The 20,004-nt window shown below is 32.9% G+C and overlaps 1 protein-coding gene across 1 annotated transcript in view; it reads right to left on the reverse strand.

The window, feature by feature from the left end:
• LOC123703575 (chloride channel protein 2) overlaps positions 1-19,669 on the reverse strand; it is a 77,563-nt gene extending 57,894 nt beyond the window's left edge. The window contains exon 1 of the mRNA XM_045651653.1: positions 19,340-19,669. Within this exon, the coding sequence (XP_045507609.1) occupies positions 19,340-19,408 (69 nt within the window). The 5' untranslated portion in view covers positions 19,409-19,669. The remainder of the gene's footprint in view (positions 1-19,339) is intronic.
• Between the last annotated feature and the right edge of the window lie 335 nt (positions 19,670-20,004).

A 20,004-nucleotide genomic window follows, 5' to 3' on the forward strand; every position in this document is an offset into this window, starting at 1 on the left:
TTAATAGTTATTATCGTGATGTATCGTATCACGTCGGGGTCACCACTGTGGATGAAGGAAGGTGGAGTTCCTCCATCGAAAAAGGGAGGATCTTCGACCAGTCTACTCGACTGGCCAGCCGTTAAGGCCCCGATGGATGATGTCGGAAAGTTGTACATATTATGCTCTGTAGCGAAAACATTTTCGCTTGCGCGATTCAGAACGAGGTGTCGCTACAATCGCATTATTTCTAATATCTACCTAGTTGAGATTTTTGAAAAATAAGCGAGCTATCCTTTCCTAGTCTTGTTTTACTAGTTACTTTTATTTTACTCCGGTATATAAAACATACTTACAAACCTTGTTTCACAGTGTGTCAATATGATCGACAAATATTGATACGATTGCATGATATTGACACACAGCACGCGCTTTCCTATCCTTGAATCGACGATAATTTTTGAAATGTCCAATTCTATTGTTTTGATAAATCTAAACAAGGATAGTTAAACTTTTGAAATAATAGTCTAAGATCCCACCGCAGGATTACTTCGTTCATAGTTTTTTTAAGGAAACCAAAATTTAATGTTTATTTATAGTTAACTAGCGGTCCGCCCCGGCTTCGCCCGTGGTACATATTAACGTTTTCTCTACATAAGAACCATCCTCGTACTTCAAGGAATATAATAAAAAAAGAATTATCGAAATCGGTTCAGCCGTTCTCGAGTTATGGAATTACAACGAAAAGTGGCATTGATTTTTATATATTAGAATATTAGAAGAAGAAGATTAGCAGAATATATATCGACTAGGTTGCCAGTCAAATTGTCTGACAGTCTGGATTTGATACATTTTGATTCCTTGGTTACAGTTTGAGAAATATAAATAATACCTACGTAAAGCAAAACAAAAAGTATTTCTGAACAATCCTTACTAATATTATAAATGCGAAAGTAACTCTGTCTGTCTGTCTGTCTGTTACTCAATCACGCCTAAACTACTGAACCAATTTGAATGAAATTTGGTATGGAGATATTTTGATACCCGAGAAAGGACATAGGCTACCTTTTATTGCGAAATATGTACCACGGGCGAAGCTGGGGCGGACCACTAGTTTTCATATAAATCTAAGATATAATAATATGAATTTCTCATAACAAGTTCCCCACAGGCAAATAATCTAAGGAAGACTGTGATACGTATCATAAACGGCTATTTCCTTTTATATCAGTAGGGGTACTTTAATATCTTACGTTCTCATATAAAACTTGAAGAATAACTAGAAGAAAGTTATAAAAAATCGTTAAAAAGAGGATTTTAAATCTTGTTGTCTCTTTGGTACAACGGTAGTGGGCATACCTACGTTATAAAAAGGTCCGGGATTCAACTCTTAAGTAATAAAAAAAAACTCTTTTGAAACTAGGAAGTCGATTGCACGGAAAGTTTATCGGTGAAAATTAACGGAATTGTAAATTACAATTATTACTAACTAGCTTTCCACCCGCGGCATCGCCCGCGCATTCAAAGAAAAACCCGCATAGTTCCCGTTCCCGTGGGATTTCCGGGATAAATCCTATCCTATGTCCTTTCTCGGGTATCAAAATATCTCTATAACAAATTACATGCAAATTGGTTCAGTAGTTAAGGCGTGATTGAGTAACAGACAGACAGACAGACAGAGTTACTTTCGCATTTATAATATTAGTATGGATTTATACGTATAAAAGAAATAGTGCAATCCTACTAATATTAAAAATGCGAAAGCTTATGAGGGTGGATGGTTGGATGTTTGTTTCTCTTTCACGCAAATACTACAGAACCTATTACAATGAAATTTGATATGTAGGTAGCTGAAGACCCAAAATAAGACATAGGTAACTTTATCCCTGAATTCAAACAGGAACAGGAACTATGCGGGTATTTCTTTGAAAACGCGGGCGGGAATCTGGTTAAGTAATAAAATACATAAATAAATTTGGTTTAATTCTGATGAGTTATAGATTATGACTTCAAATAGCTTAGCACAGAGTCTACTTTTTCTTAGATACGTACTATATAGCTTAAATAGTCTAGAACAACATTGCTGGCTACTTTCTATCTTAAACGTATCAAGGGAAAGAAGCTAGAGTATTTATATCACAGGTATTTCTACTTTTTATTCAATGTAATTTTATAAATTATATAAAGAATAGAAAACATCAATTGTGAGGCGAGATTCGAACCCGCGCCTTTCCCTTTACAATAGAAACGCCATACCTACCACCAAAAACCATTGGTCATGCACTATCAAAAGACCCAGGTTTGAATCCAAGTAACTAACTAGTCCTAAATGAAGTATTAATTTTTATATCTTAGTGAATATTATGTTACTTTAATATGTTTTACAAATTTATTACCCCAGACTCAAATAATATAGACTGTAACGATTATATAGATAGCGCTAATTATATCACCTATGTTATAGCTAGTGCATAAAAACAGACATTTTATAAAAGTTATCTTAAAAATGTGTGCGTGTACTAGTGTACACACGTAAGAAGTGAAACTTCTTTATGGCCTTATTTTTCAAAAAATAATTTACTGTATGCAACTTTACAGAAATACGTAGAATCACGCGTGGTAGGGATAAGAAAAAGATAGCGCGCAACGGAAAAATGTCACGCGTAACGAAAAAATGTTACACTGAATTTTTTTCCAACCACGATGAAGAAGTTTCACTTCAATTATTAATTGTTAATTAATAATAAGTAATAGGTATATTGTAAGGAAACACGGCATGGGGTTTTTTTTTTTTACTTAACCACAGACCTATCCGTGTTAAAGTTGTGCTAGTGTATAATATTTTAGTATGTGCTGAACGTGACGCTACCTTCTCTTGAATGTAAAAACATAATTATATATTTTATTATTTTATACTAATACGGTAAAAAATTATAACTTCCGGCTTTCAAAATATCAAATTCTTGATACATAGCCACATAGCACAAATTATCTTATTGGCAGGAATTGCAGTGTAGCAATAAGGCCGCTTTTTGTGCAAACTATTTGTTACTTATTAATTTGTATAAAGTTTGCAGCATAGGTAATAATTTTTTGTACCATTGCTTTATCGTTACGTATAATAAATAACTTAAGATAAATTAATGTTCGAACTTCGAATAGTATTTACCTTTACATTAAATATGCATCCGATAGCTATAACTATATTTTACAAGTGACGAAATCGATTAACGAGATTTTTTAGTGTATATAATAAATAACATTATTATCTTACAGTATGTATTTAATGTAAACTATTGTGCATCATCCAGTTAACACCAATCCAGATCTTTTTTAAAACGCCAAATATTATCACTTGTGCTACAGCACAGCTGATAACATTCACGCAATCTGAAATCTTTGCTCTCCGACTCGCGGCTCGCAGGCAACGCACGCGCACTGTGACGTCACAGCTTTCAATGTGTGCGTTGACTAACATGCAATACATACGTAAAATTAAGCTGAAATGTTATACCTACGGAAGTAGTTGAATGTACTTATAATAAAAATAATAAAGTTTGTGGTTTCTTAATTGATCTAAAAGAGGCATAATATTCAAGTACTAGATTTCCGCCCGCGTTTGCAAAGGAATAAAGCATAGTTCCCGTTCCCGTGGGATTTCCGGGATAAAAACTATCCTATGTGTTAATCCAAGTTACCCTATATATGTGTGCTAAATTTCATTGTAATCGGCTCAGTAGTTTTTACGTGAAAGAGTAACAAACATCCATACATCCATACAAACTTTCGCATTTATAATATTAATAGGATTTATTATGACATACATACGAAATGATATAATGTTATTTAAGAGTACAATAAAAGGTTAAAGTACCTAACGACAGTATATAATTATTTATTATAGTAGGTACCTACCTACGTAGTTGGAAAAAAATTAGTTGCATCTTGTCACCATCTTGTATTATTTTATTCCTACATCAATAAGGTACTAGTGATGAAAGCTACATTTAAAATACGATGTAATGTAAGTAGCAGCAAATTTTGTTCCATAATTTTTATTATAAGAAAAAAATTGAACACTAAAATGTGTACAATGTATTGGAATAACAAATAGTATTAAGATAACAGTGATATAGCTACCAAATACTTGAGATAGCGAAAGATAACTGAATTTTATGGTGTTTACATTTTGATTAATTACATTTATAATATTACTAGCTTTCCGCCCGCGGCTTCGCCCGCGTTTTCAGAGAAAATCCCGAATAGTTCCCTTTCCCGTGGGATTTCCGGGATAAGACCTATCCTATCTCTCAAGTTGGATCGAACTGCACATGGTGTGCGAATTTTATTATAATCGGATAAGTGGTTTAGGAGTCCATTGAGGACAAACATTGTGACACGAGATTTATATATATTAAGATTTTATACTGCATATTCGGTTATGTAGCTTAGTAGTTGCTAAGATATTGGAAAAGGTATAAAATATGCTGCATGTCATGGACAAATATACTCAAGATATATTGGTCCATGGTGCATCTGTAAATAGACAGGTATAAACTTTTAAGAGAATTGTTTAAATTATTATCCATACATAAATGGTCCATTAAAATATATATTTTTTATTGATCACTACATAGTTTAAAACAAATTCGCTTTCTCTGTCCCTATGTATGTTAATCTTTAAAACTACGCAACGGATTTTGTTTTTTTTTTAATAGATAGAGTGATTCAAGAGGAAGGTTTTAGTACCTATATTAGACAAAGCGTGCGAAGCCGCAGGCGGTAAGCTAGTTACTTATTTAAATTAATTATTCGCAAGTATTTTTTGGCTGTTCCGTAATAGTTAGGTACATAAACAAAATTTATTTTCTTGGATTTAGCTTATTTAAATAATAAGAAGTAGGTGCAATGTTTTATATTTCTTGCAAATAAATTATTTAGATTTTAGATCAATCTCACAATTGACTCACATCATGCATTCAATAACGTACGATTTATAACATAACAGACCAATAGACAAGATAAATAGGTCAAAATATAATATTATAATTAATGATATTTCAGTATTCACATAATCAACATGTTTTCCATGCATTTTAATTAACTTGAAGCGCATTGTGATATAAAAATTTTATTTTTCTATCAAATTTCTAAATATACAAGACGAATCTGTATTTCAATGCAAAAATATATCTATACTAATATTATAAGGCTGAAGAGTTTGTTTGTTTGTTTGAACGCGCTAATCTCAGAAACTGCTGGTCCGATTTGAAAAATTCTTTCGGTGTTTATAGATAATCCATTCATCGAGGAAGGCTATAGGCTATAATATATCATCACGCTGAGACCATCAGGAGAGGAGCCACGCGGGTGATATATATTAAAAATATTCGCAGGCAAAAATGATCCCTCCATACCTCCCATCACCTTTTTTTTTTTTTTTTTTATAGTGGGGAAATCTTCCAAAGATACCCACGGCCCCCTGGGGAAGGAGCCGTGGGTTATGTCGGATTCTTACCGACTAAAACCCCACTGTGTTCCGTCGAGCCGCTTTAGGGGGCCGCGGGTATTTGTTAGAATTCTTCCGCAACCCCCTCGGCGGCAGCCCATCTCCAGGCCAGGCGCAAGCCAAGAACAGGAAAGGTGGTTTGCCTGCTCTTCCCTCCCGTTGGCGGCATGAGCGGAACACGTCTCAAGTCGCCTCACCGCACCGGACATCACCTACTAACTCGTACCAAATTTCTATGACGTAATATACCAAAGACGCATAACTTATCAGTTACACCATTAAACACATGACTTGTTATCACGGTACATTATCCGATAGCAAAACGGATTAGATATGAATCTGTATCGAAAGTCAATGTCAGGTACGCTTCCTAACAAGATTGTAGTAGGGACAAAAATGGATTAGTTAACTATAGCATCTTGTTTTCCTTGTATTAGAGAAATAGCTTGGTTGTAATGTAGAAGATCAAACACTAATTAGATTTGTTTTTATTTTTTTAATTCGTAGTACAATATTCCTGTACGAAACATTTTATTTTAAATTGTTTTGTTAATTTTAGTTTAGTTAACGATAGAATTAATTTGCTAAAATACTGATCCTGCAGTATTTTATATGATTAATGTATTTTAGTTGAATAAGCGTTGTTGAAAATTCAACATCTGTTCAATTCAACCTAAATTTAAGGTAAAATAGGTCCTAAATTTGAACTCGGTGAGGGAAAAAAGTCGATCAGTGAATAGTTGCCATCTGCTATAAACAATTGAAATTGTTAAGACACACACACGGCTTTCAATTTCACCTATAAAAAATTATAAACACAATAAATTATAAATTTTATCTGTCTGTATTAACTATTAAGTGACCTCAATGAAACATCGACCCAGCGCGTACGGTTTTTACAACTACGTACAATTTCAGTAATGAAGTTACCAATTAAGGCAATTCGCGGTACAATCATTCAAGCATTTATTTATAACAACCTATTTTTAGAACTTTATTAATAGTGACCACGATCTAAAAATATACGACATCTTTAATCACCTAACACCTACAATAACTACATGCATGTACTATGTATTCGAGTAAAAAAAAATTGCACTTATGCATTCCTTTAAATTACGTTTTCGCACGTTATTTGAATTCAGAAAGTTTCAGTGACGTCACAGAGGATTTCAATTTCTTTTTTTTTTCAATACAAACTTCATCGCTTGCAAATCTAACCAGTCAGTTTTTACAATATTGCTACGACCTCCTTGGTTATGGATGACTAAGCAATTGAGTCTGCTTTCGCTGAATTTGTCAAACTTTACTGAACGATTGCTAATAACGAAAAATATTTGTAAGGCAGAATGTGTGCATATTTCAACATATATCTACTTCTTATCCTTTTCTAATACAGATAGGAAAACATAATATGTAGTATGGACAATGTTTCAATAGTAAATACCTATATCAAATGGATTTTGCTTAGGTTAAAATATGTAATATGATCAATGACCTCAAGATTCTCAGCTGCAAAAGTAAACAATGGCGTATTAATGACAATCAAACCAACATCCTAACTTGTAAAATATATTTAATTTCTGGTTACAAAATAAATTGTGTAAGTTCTATAAAGGAGGCGAAAGAAGACAAACACAATATAGGTACTAACGTCATGAAGTTTTACAACCACGATAAAATACTATTTGGCGTACCATAAACTATGCAGATTATAAATTAATCTCTTGTGAGATTAAACCCAGCTTATGATTAGTGTCATAAAATAAACATTCGCAAATATTGTGATAGGTAATGTATAACTGGCTAATAAAACATTTTTCACATCATTTTTGCATAAAAAAGAGAATTCTTTCGACATTTACTATTAATTTTCTTATACCAAGCGAACCATGCCTCGGCAACAAAGGTAATTTATTAATAAACCCCACATCGTTGGGAAAAAAGCAATGATAAAAAGGTATAGATAGGCTACCAATACAACATTCGATCTTCAAAAACTGCACGCTAACGCACATACACCATTAGACAGACGTTAGACACACATAAGGAAGATAGCATGATTCAACTATAGTGAGCGAAAAAGAGACAACTCATGTAAATTGTGGCTTACAAGCCACATTTCGAAGTGTCACTCCCGAAGCGCTAATGAATAAAAACCTAACTAACTACCTACATCTTTTTACTTGCCGGTCCGACTAGGGCCCTTCCGGCCTCCTCCACTCAAGCGACAGCCCAAGCCGAGGTTCGAGATCCCCGTGGCGGGGGGCGCCCTTGCGCATGTCGCTACCAGGGTGAACCTTCACTTCACCCACGCGTCCGCGTTAAAATGTAGAAGCCCTCCTGGCTAACATTGAGAGACACCACACAAAAAAAAATCTTTTTACTTGTAATAACATTGGTAAAAAGGCAATGATCGCAAGCAAGCCTTCAATCTAAGCAATTATTCATACAAACTTTTTTCCTCATGGACTTTACACTTAGACATGTCGACTGCGATTCTAATCACCGATTTTTAACACGTATAACTTTTCCTGTTCGTACAAAAAATGTTTAATTAATCACATTTGCGAAAAAAAAATATGAATCATCGTATATTTTTTTGTTGTTTCTTAGTTAGGCCGTGTCGTCGTAAAGATACCAATTTGAGGTTCGATTTTCTTGGATCTACTTATGGTCTATGGAATATAGAATTTTCCGTACCTCTGCTGCTAGAATTTTGTAATAACTATAAAATACGAACCTATGTAAAACAATACATTTAAATGGAGACAGTTATTTATTATTATTGTTTCTTCCGTTATCAAAATCCGACCTTATCTCTAGCAATTTTCATCTGCATTCCACTGCAAAAATCTGCATTTTATTTAATAAGCAACTAGGTATATATCTATGTAATCATTAAACGTGGAGGGTAGTCTCTAAAAACTTCAAGAAGACTACCTACTATGTATTTTATAATAAATACGTTTATCCATATAGTAAAATGGACGCGTCACACAATAAAACACAAGTACAGTCATTAAAACTTATCTGAATAATATTTGCGGTAAAATGAAACAGCAAAATTAACAGACGTGACGTAAATTTTGTTGTTAAACAATATTTACTCTAACTGCATTGAATTGGGTTTGATTTAATTGCAGTTTTATTCATCCATACTTAATATTATAAAAGCGAAAGTAACTCTGTCTGTCTATCTGTTACTCAATCACGCCTTAACTACTGAACCAATTTGCATGAAATTTATTATAGAGTTATTTTGATACCCGAGAAAGGACATAGGATAGGTTTTATCCCGGAAATCCTACGGGAACGGGTTTTAAGCTAGTGAAAATATAAATTTAACGATATCAATAAGAATCTTTAGGAAATTCAGTACTTCATTTTACCCGCATTGCCCCGCTCCTATTGGTCTTAGCGTGATGATATATAGCCTATAGCCTTCCTCCATAAATGGTCTATCTAACAGTGAAATAATTTTTCTAATCGGGGACCAGTGATTCCTGAGATTAGCGCAATCAAGTAAACAAAAAAACTCCTCAGTTTTATAATTATTTTAGTAGGTATTGATTTCTACCGTCGCGTAGCCGTCGTTGATGCGGCTTGACGGAACACAGTGGGGTTTTGGTCGGTAGGAATCCGACATAACCCACGGCCCCTTCCCCGGAGGAAGTGGGTATCTAAGCAAGATTTCTCCACTTTAAAAAAAAGTATAGATTTCTAGTCGTCAATATACGAATGACCTTGCGTATCTATTTAATAATGAATTCTTAGTACATAACTGAATTAAACCAATATATTTACCTCAAGGAAAAGGAGTTAAGCGCTAGGTCACTCCTTAGTGAATGCTTTTTAACCTTTTTGCTATATTTAAACGAGCAGTTAAATATAACTGCTTTGTTGACGGTTTTTGTGGTGTAATTGTATTCTTGTATTTGTATTCAGTGGAGGATTAAATTACACTTTGAAATATATTTAGATTTTAAACAATTCCAATTGTGGAGACGAAGTTGTTTTTATTGTGTTTTATTTGTGCCTACTCGTTAAAAATCTATGAAATGAGATTTAAAACCGCATGTTACAATAAAATATAATTCAAGTTATAGGAGAAATGTTTAATATGTATTTGTGTTTGTTAAACATACATATTTCAAAACAAAGCATACAATTTAGAATGCAATCCAATTACGCTAGTCACTGATGAGTTCAACCAGTGGTTTCATATTACCAATTCTGTTTTAATCTACATAAAGTATACCTATTGTTTCTTATGTACTACTTACTATCTAGAATACAATACAATTCACTTTATTTATAACACGTATTACAAAAGTAACCAAAAAGGAAAAGACCATGTTAAATTGCGTGCCCACTTTCTTACTTTTCAAGTTCAGGATACATCGCCCATTTTTGCAAGTGACTACTATCAAGCTAATTTTCCGTTTGTAGCTTTATTTTGATGAGACGCCCAATAAGTATTTTCGTGTACGAAAGTCTCGATTGTGGTAGCTAACAGAGATAACAAGGATAAAAATTTTTGATTTGATGGTTCTCAAATATTTATTACTAACTGAACTTATTTTTTTGTTCAATCTCAAGATAATTACCTAAATTATTCGAAAAAATATTTGTCCTACAAAATCTATGGTTTGTTCAAAGAGTCCCCCTTTCCAAAGTGTATCGATAACGAGGTCATCATAAATGATTACTAACAAGCTGATTTTTTTGTTTTCACTTTAATGTTTATATAATTCAACAGACATATTGTCCTACAAATTGCGTAATAAATACAGTAGAACCTCGATAAGTTAAAGTCCAAGGGAAACACAAAATATTTTAAGTTATAGAGGTTTTAAGTTATCAAGGGTCTATCCATTTTTCACTGTTTCTATAGCTTTTAATTTATCAGCGTAGGTGAGGGTTGTTAGTTTTCTTTTTGGACTCTTTTTAAGCCAGGTTTATCACACAGTAAGTAAAGCGATGTTTCCAGGACAACGATCTAAAACTTATGATGGAAGTAAGTCATTGTCATAAAGCTAACCGCCGCAAAGCTTAGAAGAATTTCGATAAAGCAAACAATAGGTTTACGTTAACAATACATAGTAAACACGTGCAAGCAATAAATACCGAAACCTTTTGTTTTGACACTCTTTCAAAATGACTCATTGACAAAAATTTTATGTTATAGAGGTTGTGGAAACATTTCTTTAAGTTACTGAGGGCCAATACAGAGATTATTTATTTAAGTTATAGAGGTTGCGTATTTTAAGTTAGAGAGGTTTTGGGCTCTGATGGGAAGGGAACATATTATTTTTTGAAGTTACAGAGGTTTTTATGTTACCGAGGTTTAAGTTATCGAGGTTCTACTGTATTTGAGAACCATCAAATCAAAAATTTTTATCCTTGTTATCTCTGTTAGCTACCACAATCGAGAGTTTCGTACACGAAATTATTCGGTGTCTCATCAAAATAAAGCTACAAACGGAAAATCAGCTTGATAGTAGTCACTTGCAAAAATGTGCGATGTATCCTGAACTATTCAGGGTACATATCTGTAAAACCTCAGATATTTTAAACTAGCTGTGCCCTAGGTTTTTATCCGCAGTGCTCCACTCTTGTTTTGGTCTTAACGTGATGATATTTAACCTATAGTATAGACTACTATAGTCTTCCTCGATAAATGGGCTATACATATAACACCGAAAGAATTTTTCAAATCGTATCAGTAGACTTTACTGAGATTAGCGCGTTCAAACAAACAAACTTTTCAGCTTTATAATATTAGTATACATAATGATAAAAAAGTGTATGCTTGCTACTTTGATTCATTGTAAACGCATCTATTCATAAAATAGAGATATAGATAGACTAATTATTGCTTGTCCGGTTTTAATCGATAAAGAAAGATTGTTCCTTCAATGATTTTTTCGATTCTGCAAACAGACATCTTTATAATATTAGTCTATCTTTAAAATATTATTAGTAGTCTATCTGCAGATAATACTCGATAGATATCTAGGTAGAATACGTTAATAATATTTAAACGAATCCTTTCGTATTATTACGAATTGTTTATTTATCTGTGATACTAGGTACTTATTTAAAGAAAGGCCAACTAACGTAATGGCACCGAATACCGACCACTGATTGATACGGCTAAATGAATCCTTTAAAAGATAAATTAAATACTCTAGAGGTCATAAGAAAAAATGATATTATGAAAGATTACGAACTTATATTTTAAATTATGCACATAATTGTATTTCATAATGGCTTTTTATTACCTAAATTTGGATTTTAACTGTCACGACTGGAAATTAACTGAAAGCACCATTTTCCGACCGACTGAGTACAAATACACGTGTTTCCGACCACTGAGTAGCTAGATTCCGACCAGTCAAATATTTTCTACTAAAATCAACTTTAAGATAATAGAAATACAATGGAAATTCGTAAAAACCCGTTTCGTCTTTTCACTGCATCACGCGTGGACCGATTTCGATAATTCTTTTTTTTTATTATATTACTTGAAGTACGAGGATGGTTCTTATGGAGAGATATTTTAAATATGTACCACGGGCGAAGCCGGGCGGACCGCTAGTTTTAAATAATATTTGAGCATTTATTATAATAACAAAAACTAACTCTATGTTAGACTGTAGTAGTTTAAAATTACATTTAGGTACTCAAACTCAAACTCATAATATGCCATCCTCACTAAATAAGAATGTCCCATTGACTACTTTGCCCAATTCTAAAATCCATTTCACCAAAAGTATTATTTCAGCTAATGAGAATACTTCAGCCTCTTTTTTATCACTCATGATGATGACCTGAAATAAACACATGCAATTTCACTCAAGCACAGCGCAAGCAAAAGCAACCCAGTTGGACGGAAACAGGGAAATATATCGCACCTAGATTCCGACCAAACCTAAATTTGCGTAATAAAGCCTCTAAACCAAAATTGATATTCATTTTTAGTTCATTTCTATCTCATATGTACACTTATAAAGATCTCACAATTTCGTAGTTATGCAATTATGTGTCATAAACGTAAAATATAGGGGTTTTAAACCAGACCGGTCTTTGTAAATGAATAACGAAAAAATCAAAAAAGAGTGTCAGTTAAAACGTATATTACAAATAATCCATTAAAGTTAGCATTGGTCGCATACAGGTGTAGTATGTAAGCATAGCGTTTAGAATAAATAACATAATACGAAACCTCCACAAAACAACATGCATAATAGATAATTACCTTCTTTTACAAAGTGCGAAATTCCGTTTACCGACCGATTCGGTCGGATTTCGGAATGTTGTTATTTTGAAAAGCTCCTCATTCCGTCCATAATTATTTGTCCAAAAAAACCTATAAAAACACGCTATCTTTGCATGTATATTTTAAAATTAATAATTTAAAACACCAATAAAACGTTCAAAGTAAATTAAGCACAAACTTCCCAGAGTATTTAGCGTAAAAATCCAAATGTTTATTTTCACCGTTTTATGTTTTTTTCGCATTCAATTCAATACAAACTACACCCTCGCCTAGCTTTTCTTGGATTGACGAAATGTCGGTTAAAATTTGAAACCCAATTTTGGACAGATGACGTACGATAAGTGATTGAATCGAAAGCCTTCAGTTTCACGAGTGTCGCGCGTATTTTAAACGTTTTATCAAATAAAAATCAAAATGGTCGGATAGAGGAGGCTAGTCGGAAACCGGTGCCGTTACGTTACCATATAATTTGCTAGTTTTTAACTAGGAAGGAAGATAAATATATATAATTTAAAACATTTTTAGTCTAGCTCTAGGCCATCATCAGGAAATGTATGATCACATTCCTGTTAAATTGACCATTTTATATTTATACTAGTGATATTATAAAATAAAAGACTGTGCTTCGCATTCCAGATTTGCTAAAAGTTGCAAGTGTTTTCTTATAGATAACTACATATATATTATAGTTATTAATTATTATGAATTATGTTAGATTTGTGAAACTTTTATTTAGTAACTTAGCATGTCAAAAACAATGAACAAACGGAAATAACAATAAACAAATCGCAATTGTTCGTAAAATTTTAATTAACAAAACAAAACACCAGTAGCTGATTAATTAAAATCGATGTTACCTTAATCCTTTGATAAGCTGAAATAAAACACCAATACATAAGTAGCTAATCGCTAAAATACCTACGACCCCGTTTATTTCCGCTTTATGTAGATTATCTTATTGTTTTTCAAATAACTGAAAACTATAATTGTGCTATATTAGGATATAAGTAATCACCTCCCCTACCCAAAGAATAGATAAAAAATTGTCTAAGTCTTAGCTAAATAAATTCTAGACGAACTCTCTAGACTCCTGTGGTAACTATGTATTTTTATAAACTTTCGTCTTCATATTGCGATTAAACATAATATGTTACTTTATTAATTATTAGTGATGTGCCGATTATGACTTTTGCCGACTAGCCGACTAGCCGATTAGTCGGTTGTAATAATACCGACTAGTCGGCTAAGCCGATTACGGTTTCGGGGATTTCCGTAACGCTTCGTTTACGGCTGATTCGCGCACAATCGCATACACCGCCTGCGAGCGTGTCGGAACATGTTTTGTTTACTTCGCATTTTTCCTTCATTTTTGCTTCTGTAATGGTCGAGAGCGGTGTTTTAGGGTAAAAAAATATTTTCTTGCTTTAATACATGTTCATTGAAGATAAGAAGATATTATGTTGTTTTTTATGTTAATTAAGATAGGAACTAATTTTGTTCAATAAATGTCATAATTATGTTTTTTTTTTACAAGCAAGTAATTTTAAAAACTGATTACCAAAGGAAAGATTGCTTTACATTTTATAATGTATAAGACTGATTATAAAATAAAAATAAAATAATATATAATTAAGGTTTTTATTTCATGTAGTTATTTTTCATTGAGAAATACATACTACGTAAAAAGCCGGATAGTCGGCGCTCTTTGCCAATTAGTCGCCGACTAATCGACGACTACAATAGTGGCCGGATAGTCGGCTTTACCGACTAGTCGCCGACTAGTCGGGACATCTCTATTAATTATATGAAATGTGTGTGTGTGTGTGTGTGTGTGTGTGTGTGCTTGTTACTCTTTCACGCAAATACTCCTGAACCGATTACAATGAAATTTAGCACACATATAGAGGGTAACTTGGATTAACACATAGGGTAGGATTTTTCCCTGAAATCCCACGGGAACGGGAACTGTGCGGGTTTTCCTTTGAAAACGCGGGTGAAGCCGCGGGCGGAAATCTAGTAATATAATAAACCCTGAAGTAGCTAGCTACTACAGTTAGTTATTATTCTGTGCCTGAAGTTGTGCCTGAACCTAACAATATAAGAAAGTACATGACCAGAGACCTTTGTATTTAGATCGGCGTAATAACACAAAGATCACGTTTTTCAAATAAATGGTAGGGTCATTGCGCTGGTTTTCGTCCAATTATAGGAGTTGCCAACTTTGTGATACGAAATAAATATTTTGGAGCACCCTTCCTTAAACATATAATTTTTTTTTTAAGTCCTTATATAGTCTTCTTTAAGATAATATTAAGGGAAAATAAATAATTTTGATGTATCTTTTTATTTAAATTATTTTCTGCAAAAGTAGGGTAAATGCTAGTTTTCGTCCAAAAAAACTGGTTTTCGTCCTAGTGTAAGCTAGTTTTCGACCACCGTGTAGAAAAAGGAGGGTAGGTCAACTATTAAGTTTAAAATCAATTACAGGTAAATATATACGTTTATTTAATTAACATTATGTGCGGGTATGTATGTGCGGGTTGTGGGCGCCGCCTCCCGGCGTGTCGCTGCGCCGCCGGCCGCTGTTCGCGGAGGCCTGTGTGCGGACGCAGGCGGCCGGCACCGCTCCGACACACTCGGCCCTTCATCTGTTAAATCGTGTGCTGGCCTCCGATGCCACAATTGACATTTTTGCTAGTAGTATAAATACTGTCCTAGACCTCTGTATCAGGTACTTGGATGCACATTGAATGTAACTCCATTTTGTTTGTATTTTTGTTAACATATTGTTACTAAATTCTATGTATGCTTTGGTATTATTACTGTAAGTACAAAGAATGATTCTGTGTCAATAAATAAATAAATAAATTACAATTTCTCACTACCCAGGTTTAGTTTTACTTGTGGTTTTACTAATAATAATCAATATAACTAGTCAACACTGAGATCTATGTAGCACTTGGCAGTCCTTATAGGCGTTAGTGATGACTGTATAATCATTCGTAATAAAGAAAGGAATGCGTTCCTTACAATGTAAATGAAACAAGTAATAATTACAGGACTAAGAAATAACATCAAAAAACAGAAATATTCATTCTAACAACAAAAATTTTCATTCTAATACTTTGTTTATCAAATGAAACGTACTATAAACACACAGCCATAATAATAAGTTTTAGCTACAGAATCTTCAGTGTACGCAGCGTCTATTTTTTCTAGATTTCTTAGACTCCTTCGAGGCCATCTAAAAACAATAAGATCTTTCTGAGGATACGTTGAGTAAGTATAATAAAAAAATACTGCATTGGCAAAACAGACCTAGAATAAAAGATGATACTCAAGTGAATGATAATCAAGAAAAATACAGTGTATTATGTCTGACCTACCCCCATTTATGCTACGAATAATTGACTCTACTTCACATAAGGAGAATGATACATGACTGAATGAGTGACAATATTAGGTACCTACAACACTCTGGCCCTCACCAATTATTTATAAGGAAGATACTGAATAGAAAACTTTTCAATACGTAAAAATAGACGAAAAGTAATGCAAAAGAATGGCTATATTTAATTTTTGGATACTCCAATACTCATTCATGGACGAAAACTAAAACATTTAAAGCTAAATTTAGTTTTCGTCCACTTCTTTAAATATTTTTTTATTTTGGCAGCACTGACATAGCAGTGGACGGAAACCAAAAAAACTAAACTAATAGCAATAAAGATCACTTCGGGAGAAACTATTCAGTATTTTAAAGGTCCGATAAAGTAAAATGACCCTAACAAATATTCACGTAGCTGTTTGAGTTTCCGTCCACTTGGACGAAAACCAAATATTTTGAGAATTTGGTAACCTAGTATCCGTCCACTTAATATTTCGAAGAGTATTATAAAAATGTATGATAAACACTTATAATTGCGTTTATTATGCTTATAAATAAACATACGTACCAAAAACATTACGTAAACTAGCTAAAACAGTGATTTACCTTACCATGAACTTTTCTCGCCGGCAAATTTTTCTCTCGCGCGATGACATCTGCAAGGCACGTATGCGAAGCGGCCACATTTACGTTAATTTTTTGAACTCTCTTCTTGTCAAATCAAATTTTAATGTTGATAGTACTGTTGCTTAAACATTATGGACCGTAAAAAGTGCAAACTTGCGCGGGAAGGTAGGTTTGTATTCAAGTTTTACGCACGTGATTGTAGCAGGTCAGTCAAATGGACGAAAACAGAAGCTGGACGGCAAACCAGCGCAATTACCCTTCCTAATTATTTCTTAAAACATTAGTAACTATAAGTTGTCAATTGACATTGTTTCATAACATGTTTGATAGAAAATGCACACGAATGTTGAAGGAAAACATTTGGATAAACACTTTTCAATGTGTTCAGGGTTTTTCTTGTTTATTTTTTTTTTTTGTATAATATAATGGTTACTATGGCCACACTTTTAGTGTTTTAAATCTTAATTCTAATGGGCCCTCTTCATGCTGGGCAGCGTTGGAAGAGTAGAGGCAATCACGATAGTGTAGGGGGCCTCTAAAAGTCTATGAATTGATTGGCCGTCCTGTAGATGTTCGTAATCGCCGTAATGGCGGAAAACATCGACGATCATTTGTTGGGCCAACGCTGCCCATTATGAAGAGGGCCCATAAATAAAGCTACAAGTGAATTTATCCTTTGATAAAGACATACGTAATACGAATAGCTCTCTTTTTGATCTTATCAAGGAAATAATTTGAAAGGAAGTGACGACTTAGGCATAGGTAGTTAATGACCGGATATTTGAATCTTAAGTAAGTATAGGTACTTTATGGGGAAAGAGATTAGTAATCCCAGAAGCACGGAATACGCGGATTCTCGTATTTTCGTTATTCAATCAAGAAGTAGATATTTTCTTTTTCTTTTTGTTTGTAGTTACCTAAACGGTATCCTCGATCTATAGCCATCTTGTCAAAGTTGATGATTTTTTTTACTTGAGTTATTTTGGAAATACGTTTCATTTATAAATACCGTGCTATCAAATAAATTAATAATACGTACGTATATCGCACCCAAGTACGTTCTAAAGTATGTGTGTCATATAAATTATTCTTTGAGATTAGAATAATTTTTGCAATACAAATGACAACAGTTTCTAGGTGTGCCATTTTTTTATCTAAATAGGTACCTAGGTACCTAGTTGAAGGAAAAGTCGAGTGCCAAATTTCCGATTTCTAGGAATCATGACACTACCTACCTACATGATTAATAAATTCAAGATTCACATAAAACTAGATTAAAGATATGAATTATGAATAATATACTACCGTTATTTTAATATTAATATTCTAATCTAGCAACATTTTACATATGGATGTCAGATCTATCTGTGGACATGACAGTGTCCTGTATAAAAATGCAAATTCTATTGCTAAACTATTGCATGAATACAATACTTAATTGTTGGAGAATTAAAAAAAATGTTTTAAACAAAAGAAATATAAAGTAACTAAGTTCAATGACATAAAGAAAAACATCAAAATTCAAATCAACTACCTACCTAGTCAATAAAAAAATAATAAGTAGTATGTATCCCCACTTTCACTTCTTTAAACATAAACTTAACATTTTTATACCGGTAATATTACTAATTCTTATAAGAAACTACTATAAGAAACTATGGAAGAAACTACTTCAAATAATATGTATAAATGTATTTAGTATTAGTAGTAGTAACTACAAAAACATAAGTTTTAAGTAGTTCATATTATAATAATTAATATCAAGTACAAAGTAACATACAGTATGACCATCACAAATAATTTATATTATCATAATTCATACAATGACTGTTTAATAATGATAGCAATACCTAATTTGTGTTATGATAATATATTTTCTATAATAGTTCTTAAAACAATGTGTTTTCAAATGTGTTTAACAATTAATTATCCATTTTAATTAATTTAGCCTTATCAGTTGAATTGATATGAGTTTTCTAAGCTATACAGATTCAAAATAGTTTTATTGTATTGTTTTAAAATATACTAACAAGTAATAATTTGATATTTATAGTCTGTGGAATGATATTTTAAAAGTATTTCTATCTACCTACCTGCATATATTGTAGCTTGTTTTAATTCCTATGAATGTTGTTACATCATGAAGATATTATTTATTATCAGTCTATTAAAAACATATTAAACGTGAGTAAATATTAATTTGATAACATAATAAGTTTAAAATTAGAGTCAGAGATATGACATATAGGTATAAATGTATAATACCTATAAAGTTAGAATTACATATTTAAAATGGAAATATTGCCCTATTAACATATAACAACACTACATAATAAGTAATTTTATAGTTTTTTAACTAGCAGAATAAATAATTTTATTACCTCACATGTATATATGAAAACTAATACTTTAAATTATTTAATTAATGAACGCAATTCTAAATTAGTGTAAACGATTAATTCCGGTAAATGAAACCCGACCCCGCATCGCGCGATGTTTACGAACTTGCAATTTTCTAGAAAATAGAAAGTATTACATAGGTAGTGCTTACCAATGTGTTCTGATAGCCCAACCCTGACTCATCATCGGAGGTTTCTTCCCTTCCATTGAGCTCCTTCATCGTCACAGAAACACTTTTTCGAGACACAATAAACTATAACAAAACTTTAAAAACAAACTTGCACTCCCGTCTGCGAATTTGTACCGTTTTTTTTTCAACTTAACCGGCTTTGACTCACTCGCAGTGTGTCCGTCCACTAACAACCATCTCCCTATTCACAATACACTGTGTTTAAATTATTTTGTAATTGAATAAACGCGATTTCATGCAAATTGGCCGAGCGGTAACAGGAAACTCTTAAACACGTTCAAATAACGTGCCGCGTACTGACCGACTGACACTTGACAAATAAAATCAAAGTGACAGCTCTGAGCTCGAGTCCCGAGACGTTTCAAATAAAGTTCACTCGTATTGCGTTTGCGATCGACCGTGAACTCGAACTCGAAATGTTTTACGATTAAATCTCAGATAATATTATTCTTCTGATTATTCTTGTGTCTGTAAAGATATTGCTATCTTCCTTTTGTGAATAATAGAGAATTACAAGTATTTTTCTTTATCTGCAGCAGGAAGACATCGCTTACAGAGGTAAAATGCGATTGACCAATAGCCTCTATCAAGGTATTTCGTTCCGTGTTCAATTCATTTTTATTAAA

This window comes from Colias croceus, chromosome 26 (genome assembly GCF_905220415.1).
Source record: "Colias croceus chromosome 26, ilColCroc2.1".
Taxonomy (NCBI): Eukaryota; Metazoa; Arthropoda; class Insecta; order Lepidoptera; family Pieridae; genus Colias; species Colias croceus.